This window comes from Olea europaea, chromosome 21, assembly GCF_002742605.1.
Source record: "Olea europaea var. sylvestris chromosome 21, O_europaea_v1, whole genome shotgun sequence".
In the NCBI taxonomy this organism is placed as follows: domain Eukaryota; kingdom Viridiplantae; phylum Streptophyta; class Magnoliopsida; order Lamiales; family Oleaceae; genus Olea; species Olea europaea.
In genome coordinates, this window is record NC_036257.1 from 5,941,857 (window position 1) to 5,967,353 (window position 25,497).

The 25,497-nt window shown below is 32.8% G+C and overlaps 3 protein-coding genes across 3 annotated transcripts; 1 reads left to right on the top strand and 2 right to left on the bottom strand.

Moving 5' to 3' along the window:
- The first annotated feature begins 3,885 nt into the window (after positions 1–3,885).
- Positions 3,886–4,653, top strand: LOC111370041 (berberine bridge enzyme-like 22). Its single transcript, XM_022991754.1, has one exon. It carries the CDS (start codon positions 3,967–3,969, stop codon positions 4,651–4,653), a length of 687 nt encoding a protein of 228 aa, XP_022847522.1. The 5' UTR covers positions 3,886–3,966.
- Positions 4,654–4,700: 47 nt separating this feature from the next.
- Positions 4,701–5,642, bottom strand: LOC111370043. Its single transcript, XM_022991755.1, has one exon. It carries the CDS (start codon positions 5,640–5,642, stop codon positions 4,701–4,703), a length of 942 nt encoding a protein of 313 aa, XP_022847523.1.
- Positions 5,643–13,283: 7,641 nt separating this feature from the next.
- LOC111370466 (dihydroceramide fatty acyl 2-hydroxylase FAH1-like) lies at positions 13,284–17,850 on the bottom strand. The gene is made up of 7 exons (XM_022992179.1): positions 17,588–17,850; positions 16,278–16,337; positions 15,656–15,748; positions 15,320–15,516; positions 15,065–15,170; positions 14,311–14,457; positions 13,284–13,698 (listed from the first exon to the last, which is right to left on the bottom strand). The coding sequence occupies exons 2-7, from the start codon at positions 16,326–16,328 to the stop codon at positions 13,579–13,581; spliced, it is 714 nt and encodes a 237-aa protein (XP_022847947.1). The 5' UTR covers positions 16,329–16,337; positions 17,588–17,850; the 3' UTR covers positions 13,284–13,578.
- Between the last annotated feature and the right edge of the window lie 7,647 nt (positions 17,851–25,497).

A 25,497-nucleotide genomic window follows, 5' to 3' on the forward strand; every position in this document is an offset into this window, starting at 1 on the left:
CACACCTATGCCAAAAGTCGGGCTATCGACTATAAAATAGCGCTGGTTGGGAGGCAACCCAACGTTCTATCCTTTCATTTACTTCATTTTGTAATAGTTTAGGAACTTTTCATTTTTTTAGCATTATCAATAGTTTTAGGTCATCGATCATACATCCCTATCACATGGAGTCTAAGCATGGTTTACACGAGTCCCAATGCACTGAGCACGAGTCATGAGGTTGAAGTCCTATTTTAGTCAGTCATGTGTCAAATTGAACAAAGTGCATGTTTTGAATGAAGTTTCTTTGGTGATTCACATTTTTGTGATGTAAATCTTATGTTGAGACATAAATTATGCATTTTGCACACCAATAATGTACACATGCACCTTGAAGCAAATTTGGGGGATTTGTACACTACGTAGGTTATTTCTTGCCTCAGTTGCATCTGTTTACACCATGCGAACTAATACGCATACTTTGCACTTTTACAGGATGTCACTAAAAAGAATGTCACAGGGAAAGGAGAAACACTGCGAGTCCTAGTTTTCATTCACCACCTCCATATAAATCAGGGAAGTACTCGTACCCCATCTTGTGCTTTTAGTTTACTATTGTCTTCAATTATATCTGTTTACACTTTTATTTCATCTTCACATTGAGGACAATGTATTATCTAAGTTTGAGGGTGGGTGACATAATCTTGGACACGAACATCTTTTCATCATTTTGCCTATATTCATCAATATATATGTTTCATAACTGCATATTATGTGCTTGATGAGTGTTTAAAAAAAATTCTTTGCATTTTATTCAGTCTACTATATTTCGATTTTTGCATGCTTGTGTGGGCTTGATAGCCTTGCCGGCTATGATGTGACTATTGGACTGGTATAATTCATAAACTTTGGATATAGTGCTGAATAGATTAACCAATACTTGTGATGCAATACTTGACATTATCTATATACGCTATTCATGATTGACATGTTAGGTGCATGACTGGATTTTGAGCATAAAGTAGGAAAAGAATGATAATCCTCTATTGAATTAACACGATAACCACCTTGAGACAGTTTGGAATTGGTTGAGCTATTATAGGGAACATTGAGATAAGCGGGGGCTCCGTGCATGAAATTTTATTGTGTGGATTGCCTAAACCAGTGAGGTGAAGATTAGGTGAAAATCTTAAATTAGGGGTTGGTTTTGGAAACTAAATGTCTAGAACAATAACGGCATAAAATTAATTTGTGAGAATAAGAGACTTCTTTTCATGCCTTTATGACCCGAGCAAATAAGCCTGTAAGGATATTTCAAAATCTGGTGCCCTAAGGTCAACTGATCTGGGAGTCACCGGCCCAAAACTCGATACATGGGTCATATAGAAAGCAAGAGGGAAAGAGGTTAATAAAAAGTCATCTGATCGAGCCTTTATAACTCGAGTGAATAAGCCTGTAAGGGTTTAAAACCTGGTGCCCTAAAACCAACTGGTTTGGGAGTAACCGGCCTAAAGCTCGCTAAATGGGTTATATAGAAAGCAAATGAGAAGATGATAATGATATATAAAATAAAAAAATAATTCAAAAAATTAGAGAAAAGCGAGAAAAACAAAAGAGAGGCAATAATATGAAGAAAAGCCCTTGGACATTTGGTTGAAGAAACTATACCTTTAAGGCGAGGCAAGTAACCTAGTTTAATCTTGAGTGTCGAAGCAATCAAACTTAGGAGAGCCTTCACTTGTTGACATGTAAACTTGTGATAGTGAGATCAATCCAAACTACGAGAGGGTAAGGACTACAGCTATGTAAATTCCTAATTTTAAAATACAATCCCGGGATAATTGAGTGAAAAGAATAAGTTTGGGGGGTTGTGTATCTCTCGAGTGAGTAAGGATACATTTGACCACTTGGGGTCGGGACTCAAATTCAGCATGAACCTGATATGTTGGCATGAATTCACACACACACGTCGATTTGCATTTAACAGGTAAAGGTTGATGTCATTTTTGCACTGATAAATTTTCATAAATCTTGTTTGAGGACAAACAATAGTTCAAGTTTGAGGGGTTTGATAAGTATGTTTTTGCACACTTATTTAGGTCACAAACATGACTTAATAATGAGCAAAATGATTGAATTGTGACTTAATCTAGTTATATTTGTGAATTGTAGGGAACACCGATGAACATCGTGAAATTAAGAAGAAAAGAGCCGAAAAAAGACTAAAATGGAGCAAAGTGATATTTCGGGGACCAAGTTACAAATAATTCATAGATGAGACGGGAAATGGAATGAAGATTCAAGAGTGTTAGAGGTTAATCGGATGAGGAAAGGAGTCAAGAGGTGAAATATGATCGAAGTATTATCAAGTATCAACTTTCAAGCGAAAAAGTTATGTTCGTGATTTTTAATCTCTACTTGAGATTCATTTTTGACATAGTAAACATCAGAATTTGAGGAAGCCTATTTCTATCAAAAGTGTAGATCATTGAGATTTCTTCACAATGCACTTTGAATTACTTCAATCAGAGATCAGGAGAGAAAGTTATGACCAAAATACTAAAAGTTGTCCAGCGTAAAGAATTGTATAACTATGCGGTCGCATAGTATAAATTCTATGTGGTCGCATAGAAGCCTCCCGAGAACTTTTTCTCAAATTTTTTTACTCTATGCGACAGCATAGAAATGTACTATGCGGTCGCATATAACAAGATTCGGGGCCGATTCAGCAGTTTCCTTATTTCGCCGAAACTTTTATGGAAAGGAGATTTTTAGGGTTCTATATAAACTAAAACTCGACCAGAATGAGGGGACGTCACTTTTACAGAATTGGAGGGGATTATAAACAATTTTGGAGGATTTGGAGAGGAAGAACAAGGCAAAAACAAGGCAATCTACTTCAAGATTCAAGATTTCACTTCAAGAATCAATTGGGTGATGTTCTTCCTTGGTTTTAATTATTATTTTTCTCTTTATTTCCCATTATGTTAGGTTAGATTTTCATGTGCTAGGATTTGCGATGAACCTTATATTATGAACCCTTAATCTTGAATTTTATTAATTTGATGTTAAAACATGTTTTTAATTATTGAATGATTGGCATGGATTTTATTTTCTCTACAATTATGTGCGCAATAGTTGTATGAGCTTTGTGGCTTGTTTTACCCTCGAGAGATGGAAAATAAGTTAGACATTATGTTAATTATCGTAAAGTTCGATAGGGGATAGAAATATACCGCTATGCTTTACGTGATCTTTAAGTATTCATAAATCTTTAATGCATTTTTATATGTTCGCATCCCTTATAGAAATATAGTCGAATCGCATGTGAAAATAGGTTTAATTCTACTCGAGAGAGATTGTTAAACAAATTAGGAATATTGATCTTCATAATTGAATCGTGTTGTCAATTTTATAAAATTCGGATTAAAGAGGATTGATATAAGGGGATTCGGAATCCTAGTACGCATTTCATTATCATATTTTTATAAAACTTACATTTAGTTATAATCACACATTTAATCTAGTTAATTTAGGCTTCATATTTATAAGTAGGTTATTAAATCATAATTTAGTTAGCAAAAATATCAAGAATTTCTATTGTTTCGGTTAAGGCGACGATAGATAAAATTAAACTAATCAATCTCTGTGGGACGATATTCGGACTCATTTAATCCACTTTATTACTTGTTAATGAACCGTATACTTGCGGTAGTTTTAAATCGAAAGAAATAATTTCACGAACATCTATCATCGGCGCACGACATGTGTCGGATCCATTAGGGTGATCGGGATGGTTCGTGTCAGCAACGGTTGGGGAGCTTTATTACAGCATTGCCCAGAACAGTAAAATCCATGGATTTCTGCAGGGATATGCCCGAGTGTCGGCGTTGGGGGGCATTTTAGTGGAGAAAGATTCGGTATCATGACGAGGAAATATGGCCTTGCAGCAGATAACATTATTGACGCATATTTGATCGAGAAGCAATGGGCGAAGATTTGTTCTGGGCAATTAGAGGACGTGGAAGAGCAAGCTTCGGGATCATAGTTGCTTGGAAAATCAAGTTGGTTCAGGTTCCACCAGTAGTAACAGTTTTTACCATTAGAAAGAAGATGGATCTAGAAGGCACAAAACTCGTACACAAGTGGCAACACATAGCAAATAATCTGCCCAAAGAACTATTCATCAGAGTAATAATTCAATCTCCTGGTATAGATAGTAAAGATAATGAGAAGACAGTTAAAGCCCTGTTTAATTCACTCTTTCTAGGACCAGTAAATGAGCTATTGCCGATAATGGATAAGAGTTTCCCTGAGTTAGGTCTTCAAGCAGAAGACTGTATCGAAATGAGTTGGATAGAATCCATTCTCCATTTCCCTGGATATGAAAGAGGACAGACATTGGAAGTTCTATTGGACAGAACTGTACACGACGAGAGCTATTTCAAGGCGAAGTCAGATTTCGTGGAGGAACCAATACCTAAAAGCGCCTGGGAGAAAGTACGAGAAATGTTTCTGGATGGAATAACACGTGACATGATCTTGGATCCTTTTGGTGGAAGGATGGATGAAATCTCAGAATCTGAGCTTCCTTTTCCCCACAGAAAAGGAAATTTGTACAACAAACAGTACCTCAGTGGCGGACGCAGACATTTTAGACTAGGGGGTCAGTAACGAACTTTTAAAAAAGTGATGAAAAAATTAAAATAAGATATATCTTATTACAATTGCTCTCTACGTGTTCTCATACTTTGATAACGTTCAATAATTACATCATTTTCAATCTTATCAAAAATATCCTTCTCAATATATGCAATAAAACTATCATTCAACCATTGATCTCCAATTCGATTGAGCAGACGATTTTTGACGTAAGTCATCGCAGAAAATGCTCTTTCGACTGTAGCAGTAGCCACGGGAAGAACTAAGGTTAGTGTCACAAGTTTGTAGACTAATGTATACACTTCATGTTTATTCTTCACAACCAACTTCTGTGCAAGATCGCTAATGCCTTGTAATTCTTCAAAGTCTTCAGAAGTGCGCGTATCAATAATATACGTATCTTGTTGATCATCAAGTTCTAGAATATCTGCTGCATCAAAATCTACCGGATAATACTGACATAGTCGAATCAATTTGATCTTGTCAAAAGCAGCAAATGAATTATTTGGAGATAAACATGCAACACAAATAAGCAAGTCACTATTTGCTTCAGAAAAACGATCATTCAACTCTTGAAGTTGCATATCAATGACGGCATAAAACATTTCCACACGAAAATGATGCAAATTTGTCACTGTCTCATGCCGTGAACGACCTACAGTTATGAACATATCATCCATATCGGGAACATTGATCTTGTGAGTTTCACAAAACGAACAAACCACTCCCAAAAAAGAATCCCATCCATCATCTCTCATGGTTTGGAGTTGTGTTTTACATATCTGCACCAATTTCATAGCATTGACAATATCTTGATCTTTTCTTTGTAATGCTTTTGACAATTCGTTTGAAATCCCTAAAATCTTTTTCATGAGATATAGATTAAATGCAAATTCAAATCTTAACATCAACTCCAATGAAATGCATGCATCACCTCTTGTTCCGGTACTTGTAGAATCAGTAGCAATCATCTCAATGACTTCGACTATAGTTGAAAACATGGTAATCAAGTTAATTAAACAACTATAGTGAGAGCCCCAATGTGTATCCCCAGGACGCTGAAGAGTAATTTCTTGATTGAGACCTGTCCGCTTGATTTTTCAGCAATACTGAGTGATTCAAGAATTTTCAATCTTTGATTCTCTCGAATAAGATCACTCCGTTTAGCTGATCCTCCAACAATATTCACCAATCTATGTACTATAGTGAAGAAAGTTTCAATCTTCGGATGTTTCTGTGCCACGGCTACAAGAGCTAATTGAAGTTGATGAGCAAAGCAATGAATATAGTAAGCACTTGGATTTTCTTTCAAAATAAGTGCTTTGAGGCCATTATACTCACCTCGCATGTTACTAGCTTCGTCATATCCTTGACCTCTCAAATTAGATATGCTTAAACTATGCGTTGAGAATAATTGATCAATTGCAGCCTTAAGTGAGGCAGCTGTGGTATTCAAAACATGAATGACACCAATAAAATGTTCCAATATACACCCATCCTTCACATAACGAATGACAACTGACATTTGCTCTTTCACAGAAATGTCTCGAGATTCATCAACTAAAATTGAGAAGAAACTATCACGAATATTTTTTATAATCACATGTAGACATTCAGAAGCGATAGCACTTACAATATCTTTTTGCACTCTTGGTGATCTTAATTTCAAATTCTCAGGTGCATTTGTCAAAGCAACGGCCTTAATCTCGGGATTATGATCACACAACCAATGCAATAGTTCAAGAAAGTTTCCTTGATTGTTTGAATCTTCAGATTCATCATGTCCACAAAATGCCATCCCCTATCGTAGAAGAAATCGAACACAATCAATTGAAGCATTTAATCGGATTCGATAATTTGTTCGAGCTTGATGCGATTGTTTAACGAGACAAGATCTAATACTTTGTTCTTGATTCTTGAACAATTCATATTGGACCCGAGCTTGATTGTGTGCACTACTTGAAGCCCCAACGTGTTTTCTTATATATTCTTTCTTTTTCCAATTTGAGAATCCACCTTTAACAAATGAACCACCATTCAAACCGAAAAGATAACAATAAAAGCAAAAAACTGCATCATTTGCTATGCTGTATTCCAACCAAGTGGGATGCTCATTATACCACGAAACACAAAATCGTCGGTCTATTTTACCTATTCTTGTGGGTGGAAATATATGATTGCGAGGCTGACAAGGACCTCTTTGCATATATGCTCTTCGAATCACATCTCGAATATTAATATCATAATTTTGTATTGGAACTCTCAATCCAGGATCAGAGGGAAGCTGTGCAACATCAACATCCCCAACATCTCCACTATTTCCAACATCTCCAATATCCTCAACATTTCCAACGTCACCAATACCCCCAAATCCAACATCAACATCTCCAACCTCTCTAATACCCCCAACGTCTCCAACATCCCCAACGTCTCCAACATCCCCAACATCTCCAACATCAACATCTCCAATACCCCCAACATCAATATCTCGAACATCATTTTCATCCCTTTTCTTTCGAACATTCCTTTCATCAATATTTTGTTCATCACAGGAAATCGCAGATATACGTTTAAAGTATTTTTCCATAACTGAAACAAACCAAAAATGAAAAATCAACATGATTAGAAATGCGTAAATCAGTTTATACTATGTCATACCTAATTTCCTACCAAAAGTCAGACAGTTTCAAATTTTCAATCTTCCCAATTCCAAATCAATATTATCAATTTACATATAAATAAGTAACAAACCCAAAATCAGAAATTGGTCAATTTCCTAAATCAAAGCCCTAAATTAGAATTCAGAAATCCCTAAATTACATTTATTGGGCAGAAAACCGAACAGGAATCATAATTGATTAATTGTATTGTACATAAATCCAATTCAAGAAATAGAAGTAACTAACACTCTAACAGCAGAGAGGCAGGCAGGCAGCAGCAAAGCAGGTTAACTGGCTAAGCACTAAGCAGTTACTGTCGAGAAGAATTCAAAGAAAAATTTTGAGTAAAGCTTCTAACCTTCAACTTTCAAGTCAGTAAAAATGGTAAGCCCGGGTCCGGCGTCGACTGTTGCAGTCGCATGGAGGCAGGTCAGGCACGAAGCAGTCCAGGTGGGGGTGGCCGACTGGCCGGTCACCGGTGCGTGCACAGTGCACTGCGTGGCAAAGAGTAAGTCTGTGAATCTGTAGAAGCAAGGAACTGGTGGTCGGCGGTGGGAGGGAGTGCAATGTGCGAGAGCCGGGCTGCCGCTGCCGGAGAGTGAGAGACAAGAGTCGAGTGAGAGAGAGAGAAATCGTTATCTGCCAAGCAGGGAAGAAATGTTGGGTTTGTGAGTTGTGACCTTTGTCTATTTTAATTTTGACCTAATATTTATTTATATTAAAAAAAATCCTAAAAACTGGGGGGTCAATTGACCCTGCATGCCCCCCCCCCGGTCCGCCAGTGCAGTACCTGTTTAAATGGCTTGTCAATGGAGAAGCTGAATCCGAGAAGCATATAAACTAGATGAAGACGCTCTACAGGCTAATGAAACCTTATGTTTCACGCTTTCCTCAGGCTGCTTACATCAATTACAGGGATCTTGATTGAGGGATGAACCTCCAGGATAACACCAGCTACTCAGAAGCTATGATCTGGGGAAGAAAATATTTCAAAGGAAACCTCAAGATACTGGCAAAAGTGAAAACTCGGGTTGATCCAAGCAACTTTTTTAGAGATGAACAGAGTATTCCGCTGCTTCACCAACAGAAAAATCTGCAACAAGTTTAACCAGAATTTCGTTCTTCCACAAAAAGTTCAACTTATGTAGTAATAATTGGGTTTACTATCTTCCAGCGATTTAGTAATATGCATGTTCTTTGCCAGCATAAGGATCAGGGAATGGTATATCAATTCCAAAAATTTGATTAAAAGAAATTGAATTCCATCAAATAAAAACATTTAGGAAAATTCAGGATGTATTAACATGAGGATTTTGAATATCGTGTTGTGTCCCCGTTAGTGTTCAAATATGTAATCTATGCAATTAACAATGACATATCAAGGGAATTACTTGGGGTATTACCACCAGGCCATGCTATTTGGACAGGGTCATTTTCCATTTCCACCTAAGCCACACATTCCACTTGTCCTCGACTTCGTGTCAAATGTGTTATTGTCTACACCTTTGCTCGACTTTCACATGACTTTGTCATAGTTTTACTTCATTTGAATGATATTCCCCAGGTTACCACGTTGTTATCCGTGGCAATTATTTGTTTGCATATTTTTCTTATCTATATTCGATTATTGCCTACTAAATGTAACATTCTTTTATCTCCAATATCTGTCGTCATTTTTCCTAATTTTTATTGCAAGATTAATATATACACACACACACTTATTAGCTTGCTTTTGACGCGAAAATGACGCCGGGGAAGATAGTGATTATCCTATTGGCTTGTCGTAGCAGATGATTAGCAAGAAAAGAACGATAGAAAAAGCCCAAAAAAACAGAGAAAATACTCTGAATTCAACTAAATATTATTAATAATGCAGAATGATGAAAACTAACCCACAATCCAGGTTAAATAGCTGCGAAATACGAAATTATGGGAAATTTACCAAAAATGACAAAATCCCAAAATTATACCAAAATAAAATATTAAGTAAAAGAAGTAAGTTGCCAAAAATTTGGCTCAATTCGAGTTTTCTAACATATGAAAAAAAAGGAAACGAAATATTACCATAAATAGTAAAAAATAACTTAAAATTGAATTTTGGAAAGGAAAACAGTGGATTTTGGGCTCGAAATTGACGTCCACCAAGCATAGCTGGGTGGCCACGACGTGCGCGCCTAAGAGAGCTTTCCGAATTGGGGTCATAATAGAGATTCTGATAACCGTAGCCAAAGTTATGACCAAATTATCAAAGACGCATCAAATTCTCCAAATTAAGGAAATAATAGTGATTTACTTTCCATCTTTGCGCCGATCCTATTCCCCAGGTTACCACGTTGTTATCCGTGGCAATTATTTGTTTGCATATTTTTCTTATCTATATTCGATTATTGCCTACTAAATGTAACATTCTTTTATCTCCAATATCTGTCGTCATTTTTCCTAATTTTTATTGCAAGATTAATATATACACACACACACTTATTAGCTTGCTTTTGACGCGAAAATGACGCCGGGGAAGATAGTGATTATCCTATTGGCTTGTCGTAGCAGATGATTAGCAAGAAAAGAACGATAGAAAAAGCCCAAAAAAACAGAGAAAATACTCTGAATTCAACTAAATATTATTAATAATGCAGAATGATGAAAACTAACCCACAATCCAGGTTAAATAGCTGCGAAATACGAAATTATGGGAAATTTACCAAAAATGACAAAATCCCAAAATTATACCAAAATAAAATATTAAGTAAAAGAAGTAAGTTGCCAAAAATTTGGCTCAATTCGAGTTTTCTAACATATGAAAAAAAAGGAAACGAAATATTACCATAAATAGTAAAAAATAACTTAAAATTGAATTTTGGAAAGGAAAACAGTGGATTTTGGGCTCGAAATTGACGTCCACCAAGCATAGCTGGGTGGCCACGACGTGCGCGCCTAAGAGAGCTTTCCGAATTGGGGTCATAATAGAGATTCTGATAACCGTAGCCAAAGTTATGACCAAATTATCAAAGACGCATCAAATTCTCCAAATTAAGGAAATAATAGTGATTTACTTTCCATCTTTGCGCCGATCCGCCATCTCATGGTATCTCAGCGCCATCATCGTGTTATCTGACAAATCAGCATCACTCGACTCGGATCCTCCTGCATCAGAAAGTTAGGCTCAGGTAGTTTAATGGTGATTTCTATACTCTGTTAGGTGTTTATTTGACCAAAAAAAAAAGAGGCCTACTTAAGTGGCTATCACACTTTAATGATAGTTATTTTTTCAATATAGCTGAATAATTTCTTATCTAGGCACGTTCAAACCACTGTTGTTATCATTATTGTTTGCGTAATTTGCACAAAATGTCATTATCTTTTCAATGCTACTGTATAAAACTTTCTTACTTTTCATTTATGGGCTTTTCCACCTCTATTTTCAACTTTTATTGTCGAAAATGGTATTTTCATTCTATTTCTCAATAAAAATAAATGTAAAATGACAAATATGCCCTCCTATTTAAATAAAATGAAAGATTTGAACATTTCGCACAATGATATTGAAAAGTAAAGACGTTTCACGCTAATTACCTTTATTGTTTTTGCAGGCCAATCTATGTTACTAGTCCATTGTACTCATTATGTGCCGCCTATTGTTTTTTCATAGATGAATTGCACCATATGATGCTTTTCGAAGTTGGCTATTGGTATTTGGTTAATAAGAGATATTGTTCACCTTGGTATAAATTAAGCCATATGCTGCTATCAAGAGTTCAATATTGTTACTGTCAAAGCTACATGGTCAAGACAAAAGATCGACATCCTTGAAAATTGTAGTAGAGTCTATCTCATCAAATTTGAGTTCTCTCGACCAAGTGGAAATGATGAAAATTCTAGAAAATATATTATGTATGGTATAGTATACTTTTCAAATTGGATAATTAACTAGAGTTTTATTTAATAGATTCTTTAAGATTTTAATAATTATTTATCTTATCCAAATTAAATTAATTAAACCTATATAAAAAGGCTTATACGTTTTAATAGTTATACGTTGATATTGAATAAAATTGATATTTTCTCCCTATAAAGTCTCTGTATTCTCAGTATCAAATTCTCTTATTCCTCGCTCTTTCCCTTTCTTTCTTATTCTCATTTTAATTCTATGTCAAAAAGCAAAAGAAATAAGAATGTATTTGATTACATTTATTTTCCATGAAAAATATCATTTTTTTCATCCAAACTCCTACTTTAGAGTGTTTGACTACTATTTTTTCCATTGAAAATATTTTCTAACTTTTGAAAATATGCTTAATTTTTCTTTTTTTTAAGGAAAATATTTTTTTAATATGGGTATGTTTTTGTTTTCCTCAAAACAAGGAAAACATTTTTTCTTATGTGATATTTTTCATATCAATCACACTCTAAAAACACATTAGATGAATTCAATCGTAAATCAAAAGTCAAAACCAATGTTATCAAAATCGGATTGAACCGACCAGTTCAACCTTAAAAACCGTGAACCGATCCAACAGCCAGTTCAATTAATACTCAAAAATCATTAAATTTAAAACAGGAAAAAAGGGGGGGTAAATTTTGACTCTAAACCGAAAACCGAATGAGCCATTATCGATTCTTCTGATTTTGCCAGTTGGATAACTAAACTAAATGTTATTGTTTTATGGTTTCAGCCCACAATAGTTAAAGGCCCATATCAAACACCTAAAATTCATTAGCTTGCACATATATAGAAGTGATCTTCAAGGGATTTGCTATGAGAGTGCAATGTGGGATTCATAAAAGGATTGCTAAGTTGGTAAATACTAAAATCATGTTTGGTACTCATTTTTATAAAAATGCATTTTTCTCTTTCTTCTTTTCAATCGTACATTCTTCATTAAACTAATATTACACGTAAATCAAAAACTTTTCCTTATTTTTCAACTACACATTTTCCATTAATTTACTATTTCAAAATGCATTTTCACATAAAAATAGCTTTCAAACACCCTCTAAATAGTTTACCAACTATAAAAGTTAAATAAATTTTAAAAAATTAGTAACTCTACATAAAGGGGGGGGGGTGTAAATCATGTTGGTGTAAATTATTTTTCAAATTATTTTTTTTTTCATTTTCAATCAAATATATGGGATTTTTTTAATTTTTTTTATAAATACATTGGCACAATAAAATACTATAGAAGTATTAAACAATTCACTTTATGACAAAATAAAAATTAAATGTACCCAAATGTAATAGTTAATAGGTGTTTTTGTCTCTACATTAATTAATTTGAAAAATTAACTTAATTTTGTCAATTGTTTTGATATATTATTTATTTATTTATTACAACCGATTTTACCTTTTAACCCTCGACCCTTTAACTTTTCTAAGTCAACAATCGGGTCGATTTTTAAAACATTGATCAAAACTGTTCAATGAGTAGCAAGGAAACTGAGATTAGGCAACAATTATCTGCACATTAAAATGTGTTGGAACAATAGATTATGCATATCTTTGAGCCCATTTTCAAATAACTCATTTTTCCAACTCTTTTTCAATCACACAAACTTTCAATAAAATTATCTTATATGTAAATTCAAATTTTCTTTCTTACCACCGCACATTCTCTAAAGAATAATGACATCCAATATCAATAATGTTGATTACCAATCTAAGCTACTATTTGTCATCCATTTTTTCACATTCTTTTTTTTACAGTACTCATTTTCAACCACACATTCTTCGTTAAAATAATATTACACGTAAATCAAAAAAATTTCTTTCTTTTTTAACCACATTTCAACATCAATCACTATTCCATAATACATTTTTTTCCAAATAATGGGTGACAAGCGTAGCATAAATGCATAGATCGTATTAAATGGATCATAATTCATTATATTTAATTGAACATATAATAATGTCATTGTGCTGCCATTTAGACTAATGTTAAACATCAGTAGTTTTAAATTGCATTACTCTTCTCAAAAAATCACTAATATAAAATATATTTTCTCCATAAATGGGCTCAAAAATAGCCTATATACCATAGCAGAAGCTGATCAAGTATCTAAAAAAGTAGTCCAGTGAAAATAATCAAAAATAAATCATGTAACCAAGTATGATATACTTGATACACGATCATCAGTTTGTTTTATACAAATTCCTAAAAGAAAAATGTTGAACAGGACAAATAGGCTAAACTTGCTCAGAAGACAGACGGTACACAATGGCTGAAGCAAGAATATTTCGATTATAGATAACTTCCAAGACGCCTTCTCCACATTACAGTCATCTATTCTTCTTAGCCAATTTCAATGGAGGTAGTGTTCCGAAGGCCTTGTCCCAGAGTGGGGAAGTGATACCAAAGCCTCGATCCTGGATGCGGAAATGATGATTCAAATGATATTTCTGCATGAACAAAAAAAGGGAAGTTAGACCATAAGCACTTTGGAAATTAGACCTTCTGGTAGGAAGATCTTACTTCCAGGTTCTAGTGAAACTAAAATCAACTTTGGGGTTCAACAATGCCCATCAGAATGGTAGTAGCATGCATTAAAAGCATGTTTTAATTTATAAAGATATAGAAATAAGTGACGGATAAGTGGAAAATACTTGTGATTCCCCTAAATGTGTGGATAAAAAATGATTTAGCCACTGTTTGACAACCATTATTTTCAACTACATACTCACTTTCAACCACATATTCACACAACAAAACATTCTGAAAGCAAAGCTGAAACTTTACCTTACTTTTTAATCATACATTCTCCTAAAAATCACCTATTCAAACCTTTGTTTTTATCAAACAATGGCCATCAAACAGGGGTTTAGTGTTTATAAACAGTTTATAAATATGGTTACATGAGCTAAACATGGCTTAATTTTATCTATATAATTTTGAATCCAATGAAAGGACAAAAATTCAACTAGTACTGCATATCATGAATGAACAATGTCAGAGCATAAAAAATCAAACATTGTTCAGATATAAGTGAGCAACCGATGATAAAAACTCTGTACCTTGAGTCCTTTAGGTACTTCACTGGTTGGCTGTCCGTGGTGCAAGTAGTAATGGGTTATATCATACATCACATAACCCAGTAGACCACCTCCAAACATAGCAGGAGCAGTAGAAGGAGTAGCTAAAAAATTCATCAAGTTCCAGACCTGAAAATTAAATTCAGTACAGTTCAAATGTAAAGCAACATCTCAAGGCAGAAGTGCAGAACCACAAATTTCATAAATTCAATACTGTGTTTCAGACTAAGATGTCTTTTATATTAAGCCCCCATTTGGCCCCCATTATGTGGCAATTATAATTTTTGGAATAGTGTTTTTTGGAAAATGTGTAGTTGAAAAAGATGTAAAAGTTTTCGATTTTTGTTTAATATTATTTTATGGAAGATTGTATGTTTGAAAATAAGAGAGAAGAATAAATTTTTGAGATTATGGAGGCCAAGGGGCTAAAAGCCATATTTTAGCACTTGTTCTCTGTCCTAGAATCATGACAAGTATAAGGGATTAAATTCCGAAATAAATTATGAAGCTCTTAATTAAACTGATAGCAAAATTCAAACAATCACAGCTGAATAGTACAAAACTAGCACAAAATTTACAGCAATGTTAGCCCGGTTATTCAGGCTACACATTCTGTCTACAGATTAAGTAGAGCCCCAGCACTTCTCAAAAGTATCTAAAAACAGGCAAAAAAAACATATAGGTTTCAGAGGCCTATGAAATAGCAGTGACATTAGTGTCCAGGGCAAAAACTTACTGGCAACAAGAGAATAGCAGTTGCAGCTGGAGGGAAGACAAGGCGTAGACCATCCATTGGGTGCTTATGATGACAACCATGAATAAGATAATGAATGGTGTTTCCCCTATAAGTCAACAAAATTATTTGATAAAGAGATGAAAACAAGTAATGTGGAGTTAAGGTTCAAATTTCAAACACGCATTTAGACAAGACATGGAAGAGGACAGACATAAGACTTGAATGGAGATAAAGCGAGAGGACAGAGTATCTAACCAGTAGCTCTTTGTCTTGATGTGGAAAAGGAAACGATGCAAAGTGTATTCTAGCAATGTCCAAATGAAGATGCCAAATGCCATAAACAGTGCCACCTGAGGAATTGTAAGGTCCATTCGAATGGATTTTAAGATGAACCAGCCAACAACTGGGAGCCAAATGAGGGGAATTACATACCACTCTGTGAGTGTCAAAAACTGTTGAAAAGGAGGCAACATCTTAAGGGTACACATTACTAATATGTAGAAGAAAATGTTTCTTAACCTTAAATGTTTCCAAAATAATAAGAATTGAGATGATGGCATTGATCTTGACACAAACATATGAAAGTAGTACCTCCCAAAAATCACTTTCAAAAAACCGAGGGCCTTCCTTGCTAACAATTGGCTGGTGAACCCACTCCTGATAAGCTTCACCAAGATGGCCAACCTTTGAAAATATCAAAGAAATTATGAGGTTAAAAATGAGAGGAAAGATAAGGAACACAAATCAACAACGAGTGCAAGCACATCAATAGATTGTAAAAGAAAGTCATTTTACTGAGTATATGTGGTGGAAAATATATCCTTTACTCAATCTCAAACTATGCTCATGTTCATTCATATTTAAAATGCTCCTTACATGCATCAAAAAAGATGCCAGACCCAGCTCCTATACAAAAGTTCCTAGCCCCTTTAAAATATGAAAGACAGCAGCAGTCAAGTAAAAAATGATGACCATAAGGAGCTACACCACGCAAGGATAAATGATAAAATACAAAAATAACCCTTATTCCTAATAGATTTGGGGTCTGTTTACATGGCCATTATGTTCATTGCTTAGATCTACTAGAAAATTGTCACTCTTTGTTAACAGGGTGCTCTTTAGGTTGACACAACCATGCAAGGATTAAGGGCAAATAATTTCCACGGAAAATACCTAGTTGATTCAAAAATGGATAAAATGCAAAAGCTTTTACCTGGAAGACAAGAGGTTTACTTAAGTCCACAGTGAAGTCTTGTGCAACCATCTTGGCTAACTGTTATACAATCATTGAGAAAATATAAAGAACTAGAATTAGGCAAGTAAAAACTAAAACATCAAACCAGATATAAAGACAGGCACAAATAAACTAGAAATGGGTTACAGATCAAATCTATGAGGGTCATTCAAAATCAAATGTTGTGGAATCATATGTAACTGAAGTGGTTTAAATTTCTTTTTATTGGCAAAATATGTATTTTCTTTCATTATAGAAATTTTGTCAGTAACGTAAATCAATTCGAAGGTTCAAACATTATATAATTGTGGATAGTGGATAGATGAACGCAACTAAACATTATGGGATTTAGATTGACCGGATATGCTATAGTTTAAATGCAAAGACCAATCACAGAGACACCATGAGAAAACAGAAACAAGGTTGTGTAACTTGAAATTGGGTCCAAAAGTAAAACGCAATTGAAAAGGGCTACAATAATTAAATCACTGAATTTTTAGTTTATTCCTCAAGTATTGAATGTACTACCAATAAAAGAAATGCTACACTGTATCACTTAATCTTTCCTATCATCACCGACTTCTGATCACTTTCACAATTTAGTTGGGATGTATAAAAATTTATATGCTTTGCTATTGAAAGTCTAGAGGTGCGAGACATAAAATGCTGCCCAGAAAAAATTAGAGGAGAAGAAGAGATGGTCTCATCTGCAATCCATTCAAACTGAAACAGATGCTAAGAAAAGATTATGACATATTTACTGGACTCAGTTGACATCCAATAGAAGAGAAAGAAAATATAAGAGAGAACAGAATGGCAATTACCCAATGCTTTATTGTGTAGTCTAAAGCATTGAATCATTTTAAAAAGCATTGTATTAGAACAATCATCTCGATAAAAAAAACTTAAGCCATTTACTAGTGAAACCCTTGAAATCATCGTAATCAGATAATGCTCAATGAAAGCACATTTGGTTTTTGCATAAGAATCATTAAAAGAACCCAAATGGCATTCTTTTCGACAATAATACCCAAAGAAAACCAGATTCTTGAGAATCTTCTAGTTCAACATGATAAAACAAATAAACTTGTGGTTCAATTTCAAGTATTTCTCTAAAAAATCATTGAAGAAATTAAGAATGACCCATATAATTGCCGGCCATCTAAATCACAACACAATGGTACTAAATTGCAAATGCAGACATAAATGCCCAAAAAATACAAAAAATTTCCGGGTACAGATTACAGATCTAATTCTCAATACACAAGCAAGATCGAAATGACACTAACCCAGTATAATGCTGGTGAGATCTGTTAATTTCAGTAAGTACTCTCACTCTGAAGATCAACCCACCACCAACAAAAGAACCCTAAACCCAGTACAGCACCACTGTGTTGTATTCAAATTTCAAAAGTGCTGTTAATCATCTCACGATTCTTGATTGGATATATATGTTTTTAAAATAATATTTGTGGTTACAATTCAAAAATATTATGAGGGAATCGCCAGCAGATATTCACGTTGGATTCTAAACGATTGCCAGTCTGGCAGATACATCATATGGTTACAACCCATATCTAATCATGTGATGGATGACAAGTACTAATTTCAAATTCGGTTCTCCCTTGCCAACCGTATTTTATAGCCCGTTTGATAGTGTTTTTTCAACTCAAAAAATTAATTTTTTGATCGTTATTTTATTATTTCAATCTTTATATTTGATTTTTTCACTCACAGGTGGCCCCTGCTATTCTCCCTAACGTTCAAAAAATCAATTCTCATAATCACTACTGAACATGGCCATAATCAAATCTGCATATATTTTGATTAATGAATTTTTATTTTTTTATGTAAATTAGGTCACACATGAACTACAAATAAAAAAGATTATTTAGAAAAAAATGCATACCTTTTACAAGGCACTACATGTGGGATGATCACAAGGTGCAAGTAACCTAGTCAAGATCTATTGTCCATTTTACTGTTCTTCTAATTAATTTTTGATACGTCGTTAATTTAATAGGTTAGTGGTAAAGTTAGTTAAAGTAAATTTGAAATGACATATTAATAATTGATGACATATCAAAAATTATTTAGGTAGAAAGCAAAGTAAAATAGTAGTTGTTGACTCCAAGTAACAATGCTAGAATATTAATATGCAAATAGTGCATGTTAGGCCAATGTCTATATATAGTGCATGTTAGGCCAATGTTTATGGTGGACTTTTGTCAATTAAAACTCACAATTATAGTGCATGTTTGGCCAATGTAGGGATGGCAATTCAAGTCGTCAAAATTGAAAATCGCGGTTAATCGAATCGAACTGGATGAAAAAAATCGAACTAATAGCGCAATGGGGTGGGTATGGTATTAATGACCTGGTTCGGGACGGGATGGGTATGGTATTTACGCGTCAATCCACCCTGAACCAATTATCTGTTAATTAATTTATTTTTTTATAAGTACCCGTTAAAAAAAATAATTTGGCAATTAGACTTCCATTATTCTTTCTATAAATAAAGATTAAATATGAATTTAGGTTGGAAATTTTGAGTTATTGAATAGGAATCAAGTTCAATGCATAAGGATTAAGAGACAAGGATATTGTTTAGTATTGTTATGTTGATTATATTGTTTATTAAATTCGAATTTTGCATTTAAAAATTGGGATATTGTTTGCATTTTCATTTAGGATATTATTTGCTAAATTGACTTAGTATTGTGTTTTTTTTTTTTTTTTTTTTTTTTATGTTATATGAGAATTTGAGAGTATATCAACTGTGAATTGTGATATTAAAAATTAATTTGAGTATTGTGAAATGTGATTTGTGAAAATTGAAGATGAGAAATTGAGGAATTTATAATTTGTGATAAATTGGTATGGGGAATTGAAAATTGAAACTTTAATTATATTTTAAAATTAATTTTAATTCCAATATAGATTGTGGAATTATTTTTTTATCGATATCCCAACCTAGTTCTTGTAATGATGCATCTAATCCCATAACTATCTCTAGTAGAGCAAACAATTTATTAAACATTGATAACACAAAGAGATCCATGTATCATTTATTTTATATTATTTTGGATTGTACTGTACTGTAATTTGATATAAATATACGATTTTTACGTTTCAGTGTATTTACATATAGATAGAATAATTTTTAAAATTATTAATTTGATATTAATAACTAACATCAATATACGGACGTTGACTGTTGACGGTCAACAACCATCCTAACTGAGTCAAAGTCCTAGATTTGCCCTTGTTCATGGTTATTTAATGTCCAAATCGAGCTGAACGGAAATATGAACTGACTTATGTGGTTACGGTGCCTTTATAGTATGGCAAAAAAATTGGTAGCTTGGTGATAGAATCGACCCCAAGCCGAATCGTTGCCAACCTTAGGCCAATGTTTATAAATAGTCAAATTATTTTTATTTATATATTTGGTGCGACTAACAAATATTATTCACTTATCTATCATTCAATTATATATATTTATAATTTAAACAGTGTATACATAGACCTTAAGCAAGCTTACCTAAAAATTTTAGTTACAAATTTACAGTCTAGCATAAATTACAAGCACTGAATACCGTACGAAAGGTTTGAGATATTAAAGGTGTATTTGGTTTGCTGTTTTTAGCTTTGCAATACACTAAAAGAAAAAAAAATGGTTTTATATATTTGAAAATGTATTTTTCGAAAATAATGATAAATTTATAACATAAGGGAAATGAGTTGAAAAGGCCATTCTTCATACACATTTTGTCTAACAAGCCTTTGACTAAAATTAACAAAATAAAAGGAATTTTAATTATTTAAAATGTCAAAAGACCCATTTACCCTTATCTTGTAAACTAAAAATTGAAGAAAGAATTAGGAATTTTTCTTTCTTTCATTCACGTGAAACCCTTTTCTTTGGAATTAAAAAAAAAAAAAAAAACATTTTCTCCTTTGAATATCCAACTCTTCTCCTTCAGATTTGCTGAATATCCAGCATTGATTTTTGGTAACGTAAGAGTAATTAGCACAAAACGTTTTTACCTTTCAATGTTATTATTTAACACTTCACTACCTTTCATTTTTATTTTATTTTTTTGCACTTTTACCCTTACTTTCATCTTTTATTGCGGATATCATCACTTTCATCAAATTTCTCATATAAACTATTAAATATGTCCCCTATGTAAATAAAACAATAAAAAGAAAAGAAAAGTTAAAAAATAAATTACAATCATACTCCCAAACTTTTTAAAAAGTGCAAATGATTACAAATAAATTATTTAAAGGGTAATTAGTACAAAACATTCCCTACCTTTCATTATTATTGTGCAAAACATCTCTACCTTTCATTTTTTGACATTTTCACTCTTATTTCATATTTCATTATAAAATTGTTATTTTCATCCATTTTCTCAACTAAAAGTTATAAAATAACAAATATACCCCCTATTTAAATAAACAAAAACAAAGAAAAGAAAAATAAAGAACAAATTGTAACTACACTCCCAATTTTTTATAAAAAAAAGTACAAATAAATTTCAAATAAATAATTAAAAAATAAAAATCACTTTCTTTTTAAATTATTTATTTGTACTTTTTCGATAATTTTGAAAATATAGTTGCAATTTGTTCTTCATTTTTATTTTCTTTATTTAAAGATGAGGGTAAATTTGTTATTTTAAAGTTTTTAATGGGAAAATTGATGAAAATAATGATTTTTGCAATTAAATATAAAAATAAAATGTATGGACGTTTTACATAATAATAATGAAAAGTATAAATGTTTTGTACTAATTACTCTTTTAATAATTTATTTGGACTCATTTGTACTTTTTAAAAAAGTTTGGGAGTATGATTGCAATTTTATTCTTTAACTTTTCTTTTCTTTTATTGTTTTATTTAAATATGGGGTATATTTGTCATTTTACATGAAAATTTTGATCAAACTTATCATTTCTACAATTATAAGTAAAAGTAAGGGTAAAATGCCAAAAAAAACAAAATGAAAGGTAAGAACATTTGTACAATAACATTGAAAAGTAAGGACGTTTTGTGCTAATTATCCGGTAAAGTAATGGCCTCCTTAATCTTTTCGAGTTGGTAACCTTTTATTTAATATTCTATGGCAGTCTAAAAATTAATTTTTTTTGTGCCTATTCGGCAACGAGACAAACAAATCTTGTCTACTAACACTTTGGGTGATGCAATCTTAGTGATATGTGTTTTTAAAATTCATATAATGCATTGCTATATTCCTTTCTAAGTTCAAACTCAATTTGAAAATTGAGACATTATTGGGTTAACGGCACAATTAGTGGAAGTAGGGGGTTATATCCATTGTGTCAAGCATCAATGTGTATTACTTAGAGTTGAACATTTTTCCTTACTAATCAATCATGGTTCTTAGGTGAGTCAAGTCAGAACAATGCTAGTATTTTCAATAAGCATTACATTTTAATACAAAAAAAAAAAAAAAAAAAAAGGTGATTCTTTCCAAACCAGGGCATTTTGAATCTTTGTTGTTATGCATTTTTTGGCAAATCAAGCATAGAGCATGAGCGAGCAGTCTTGTTAAAGGAATAACCATAAAAATGTGCAATTGAATTAACCCTGTTCTCTATCATCATGTCCTTGTCTGCATCTATCGGTAAAACTGACAAGTATATCTCATATTTAGGCCCCGTTTGGTAGGGATTTTTTGCCCCAAAAAATTGATTTTTTGACCGTTATTTTACTATTCAAGCCGTAATTTTTGACTTCTTCTCTCACATGTGGACCCCACTTTTCTTCTAACGGGCAAAAAATCAATTCTCAAAATCCCCACCAAACGGGCCCTTAGCATGCACTTGTGTTAATGGAAAACCTATTAAATAATAGATTTTTGACATTTTAATCATATTATCAAAAAGTTTACTAATTTTCCCCAACTTCCTATCTTATCATTTTCTGTATATCGTTATAAATTGTTTCAAGTGTTTTCAAACCCATGCTTTAGTTGTGAAAGGTTTCTCGATGCTTTAAAAGGCATTCATTCAATGCCTATTAACCAGCCTTCAATTTGAATTACACGTGGAAGGCATCCTTTATTGTTCTTTTTTAATAAAATTATTGTGATTTTTCTACTGTCAATTATTGCTATCCATTTCCATGGATGAAAATCAAAAATTATATTAATAATTTTAAGTTCAGCTTCTTTTTTAGCTTCATTCATTTTTAATTCATATGCACTTACTTAAATTGTCGTTCTACGTTCCAATTTATTTGATTTACCTCTGTGTGATATGGCATATCACTTTTGGTAGAACTCATATTAGTGGCATTTTCCTAATTAGGATTAGGATTTGATCGGTGCTAACTACCTAATTTCTTAATTTTTATTATTATATAGTTGTATAGTTTTTTTAGCCATCTCTTCTCATTGTCAATGATTGTTTAAAGTTTTAAAGGGAACGTCGTATTTGGTAGGGAGTTGAGTTCAAAACCTATCTTTATTTTCAAACCAACTACAAGCTCACATTTAGGAAAATCAATGTAAGTTTTCCGTATTTTCAAATATAGTTCACTGAAAATGGATTCGATCGTCAAATAGTAATTTTTATTTGGTTTTTATTAGTTGAGTTTGAAAATTTGTTGTTTCTTCTAAACCATGTGTGTTGGGTTTTCATATAATTTTTTTTTTCAGTTTCTAGTGAGATGATACTTGATTTTTGTTCTCTGAAATTGAGGAATTGAATTTTATTTACTCAATTGTTTAGTTTTTTTAGTCATCTCTTCTCCTTCTTTCACTGAGGTCGACGATTGTGGAAATTTTTAAAGGGAATGATCTCTTCGATAGGGGTTGAGTTAGAAATCTGTCTTTTTTATTTTCAAGCCAACTCCAAGCTCACATTTAGGAATATCAACGTAATTTTTTTGTATTTTCAAATGTAGTTCACAGGAAATGCATTTGATTGTCAAATAATAATTCTTATTGGATTTTTATTGGTTAAGTTTGAAAACATGTTGCTTCTTATGAATCATGTGTATTGGTTTTTACATATATATATATGAGGAATTGAATTGTGTTTACTGCCATAAGTTGTTTTAATATTTGTACATATTTTATAATTTGCAATGTTATGGAAAAGATTTAAGTTGACGCCACAATCACAACAAAATGACGATTGCAAGTAGTAAGATGTTTATAAGAAACTTGATAAACATTACAAAAATAAACTTCACGAGAGCTACTTCGGATCTCTTTTTGCTGGAGTAGTTGCTAATTTCATGATGTTGATATTTTTATGATGTTGCCTAGCTACTAGCTAGTGCATGCAACTGTAATGATTCTGGATATTGAATATAATTTAAATATACTTATTTTTGTAGCTTTTTATAACTTTCAGGTTGTTGATATTGTACATATTCAATCTATAATGATATACATTTCGTTCATGTGACTAAGTATTAGTGTCGTTTTAGTACAAAAATGCACTCATTCTAATAATCACATTGAAATCGTTCCAGAAGCACAAAACGATATAGACGTCGTTCCAGTACAAAAAATACACTGATTAATATAACGATATTGAAATAATTCCTGTAACAAAAAATGATTTAGATATCGTTTTAGTATGAAATACAAACTACTTCACTAATTTTTGTAATGATATAGAAGTCGTTATGGCTATACATAACGACATCGAGTTGTTCTTCAAACAAGGTGTGCATCTAGTATATGCTAAGGTGCAAACCTGCTGTAATTAGTTATTCTTAGTACCTCTAAGTATACAACAACAATTGTCATTGTAGTATCAAACTCATGAATTAACGTAATGACATCCATGTCGTTTCATTACAAATTTAACGAGTTTGAACTCGTTTAAGTGAAAATTGTAACTAAAACGACATCAAACTCATTTCTTCTCATATAAAACGCCAATTATGTCTCTGTAGTGTCAAACCCACAAAATAACATAACAGCATTCATATCGTTTCAATACAAATTTGACGAGTTTGAACTCATTTTAGTTAAAATCTTAACTAAAATGACATAGTTTATGTCATAGTATCAAACTTATGTAATAACTTAACGACATCCATATCGTTTCATTACAAATTTGACGAATTCGAAATCATTATAGTTTAAATAATAACTACAACAACATTGATGCCGTGTCTTCTCATATACAACAACAATTATATTGTTATGTTTAAAAACTACAATTTGACCATTCATAGCCACTTGACATACCGACATACGTTCGTCGTACGTAGGACGACAAAAATAGGTCATCAAGCCCTATTGGCTTTTCGGGTCCCTACAAATTGCAAAAACAGTGGTGGAACGCCCACAAACCAACTCTCATACAAGCTCCAAGCTGTTCATTCATTTTCGTAATTTTAGCCCCGATTAGGAAAGGGCCAGAGAAACTGTGCCCCAGGTGGTTTGGCCAATAGTGGGCTATAAAAAAAACTTTGTTAGAAAATATCTTGAGAAGTTCAATCTCACTCAGAAGAAACGGTGGGAATATTTGTGTTTGCATTGTTATCTATCACCCTTGAGTTGTTTTGATGAAAAGAATGTATCTTCATTCACTCTTTTTGAGCCATTCAAGTGCATCAACCTACTTGATGCCCTCTTTCAATCATCATACATATGTCGGATGCATCTTGGGTGATCATACGCAATCGAATCGTCGTTTTTAGCAGATACAATATGATAATCGTTTTATATATAAACTAAAACGATATATATGTCATTTTACTTATAATTTAAACTGAAACATATCAATGTAGTCAAAATTGTACCGATTCATCAATGGGTGAGATCAATTTAATTGGTCAAATATCTCGATGAGTTGTGAACTTGAGAATGAGCGGAGTGGACAATATGAATTTGTGTTGGGAATAGTCATCCTGGAAAATAGGTAGATTGACTACTTAAGTATTTTCTTTTAAACGGTTAAAATCTGAGCTCAGTATTTAGCAACGGCTAAACTTCGATATTTGTGATTAGTTCACAGGACCGTTGAAGAAAATGAAGTTTAAGTTAGTGAGAATAATTAGAGGGGCAAAACGGTCATTTATGCTCGTACCTAGTTATTAGATCTCAGACGGGGATAAAATACATATACGACAAGTTAAAGGAAAGTATTACAAATTTATTGACTTCTGTGATTTTATATATTCCGAGAGTTCAGTCTTTTCC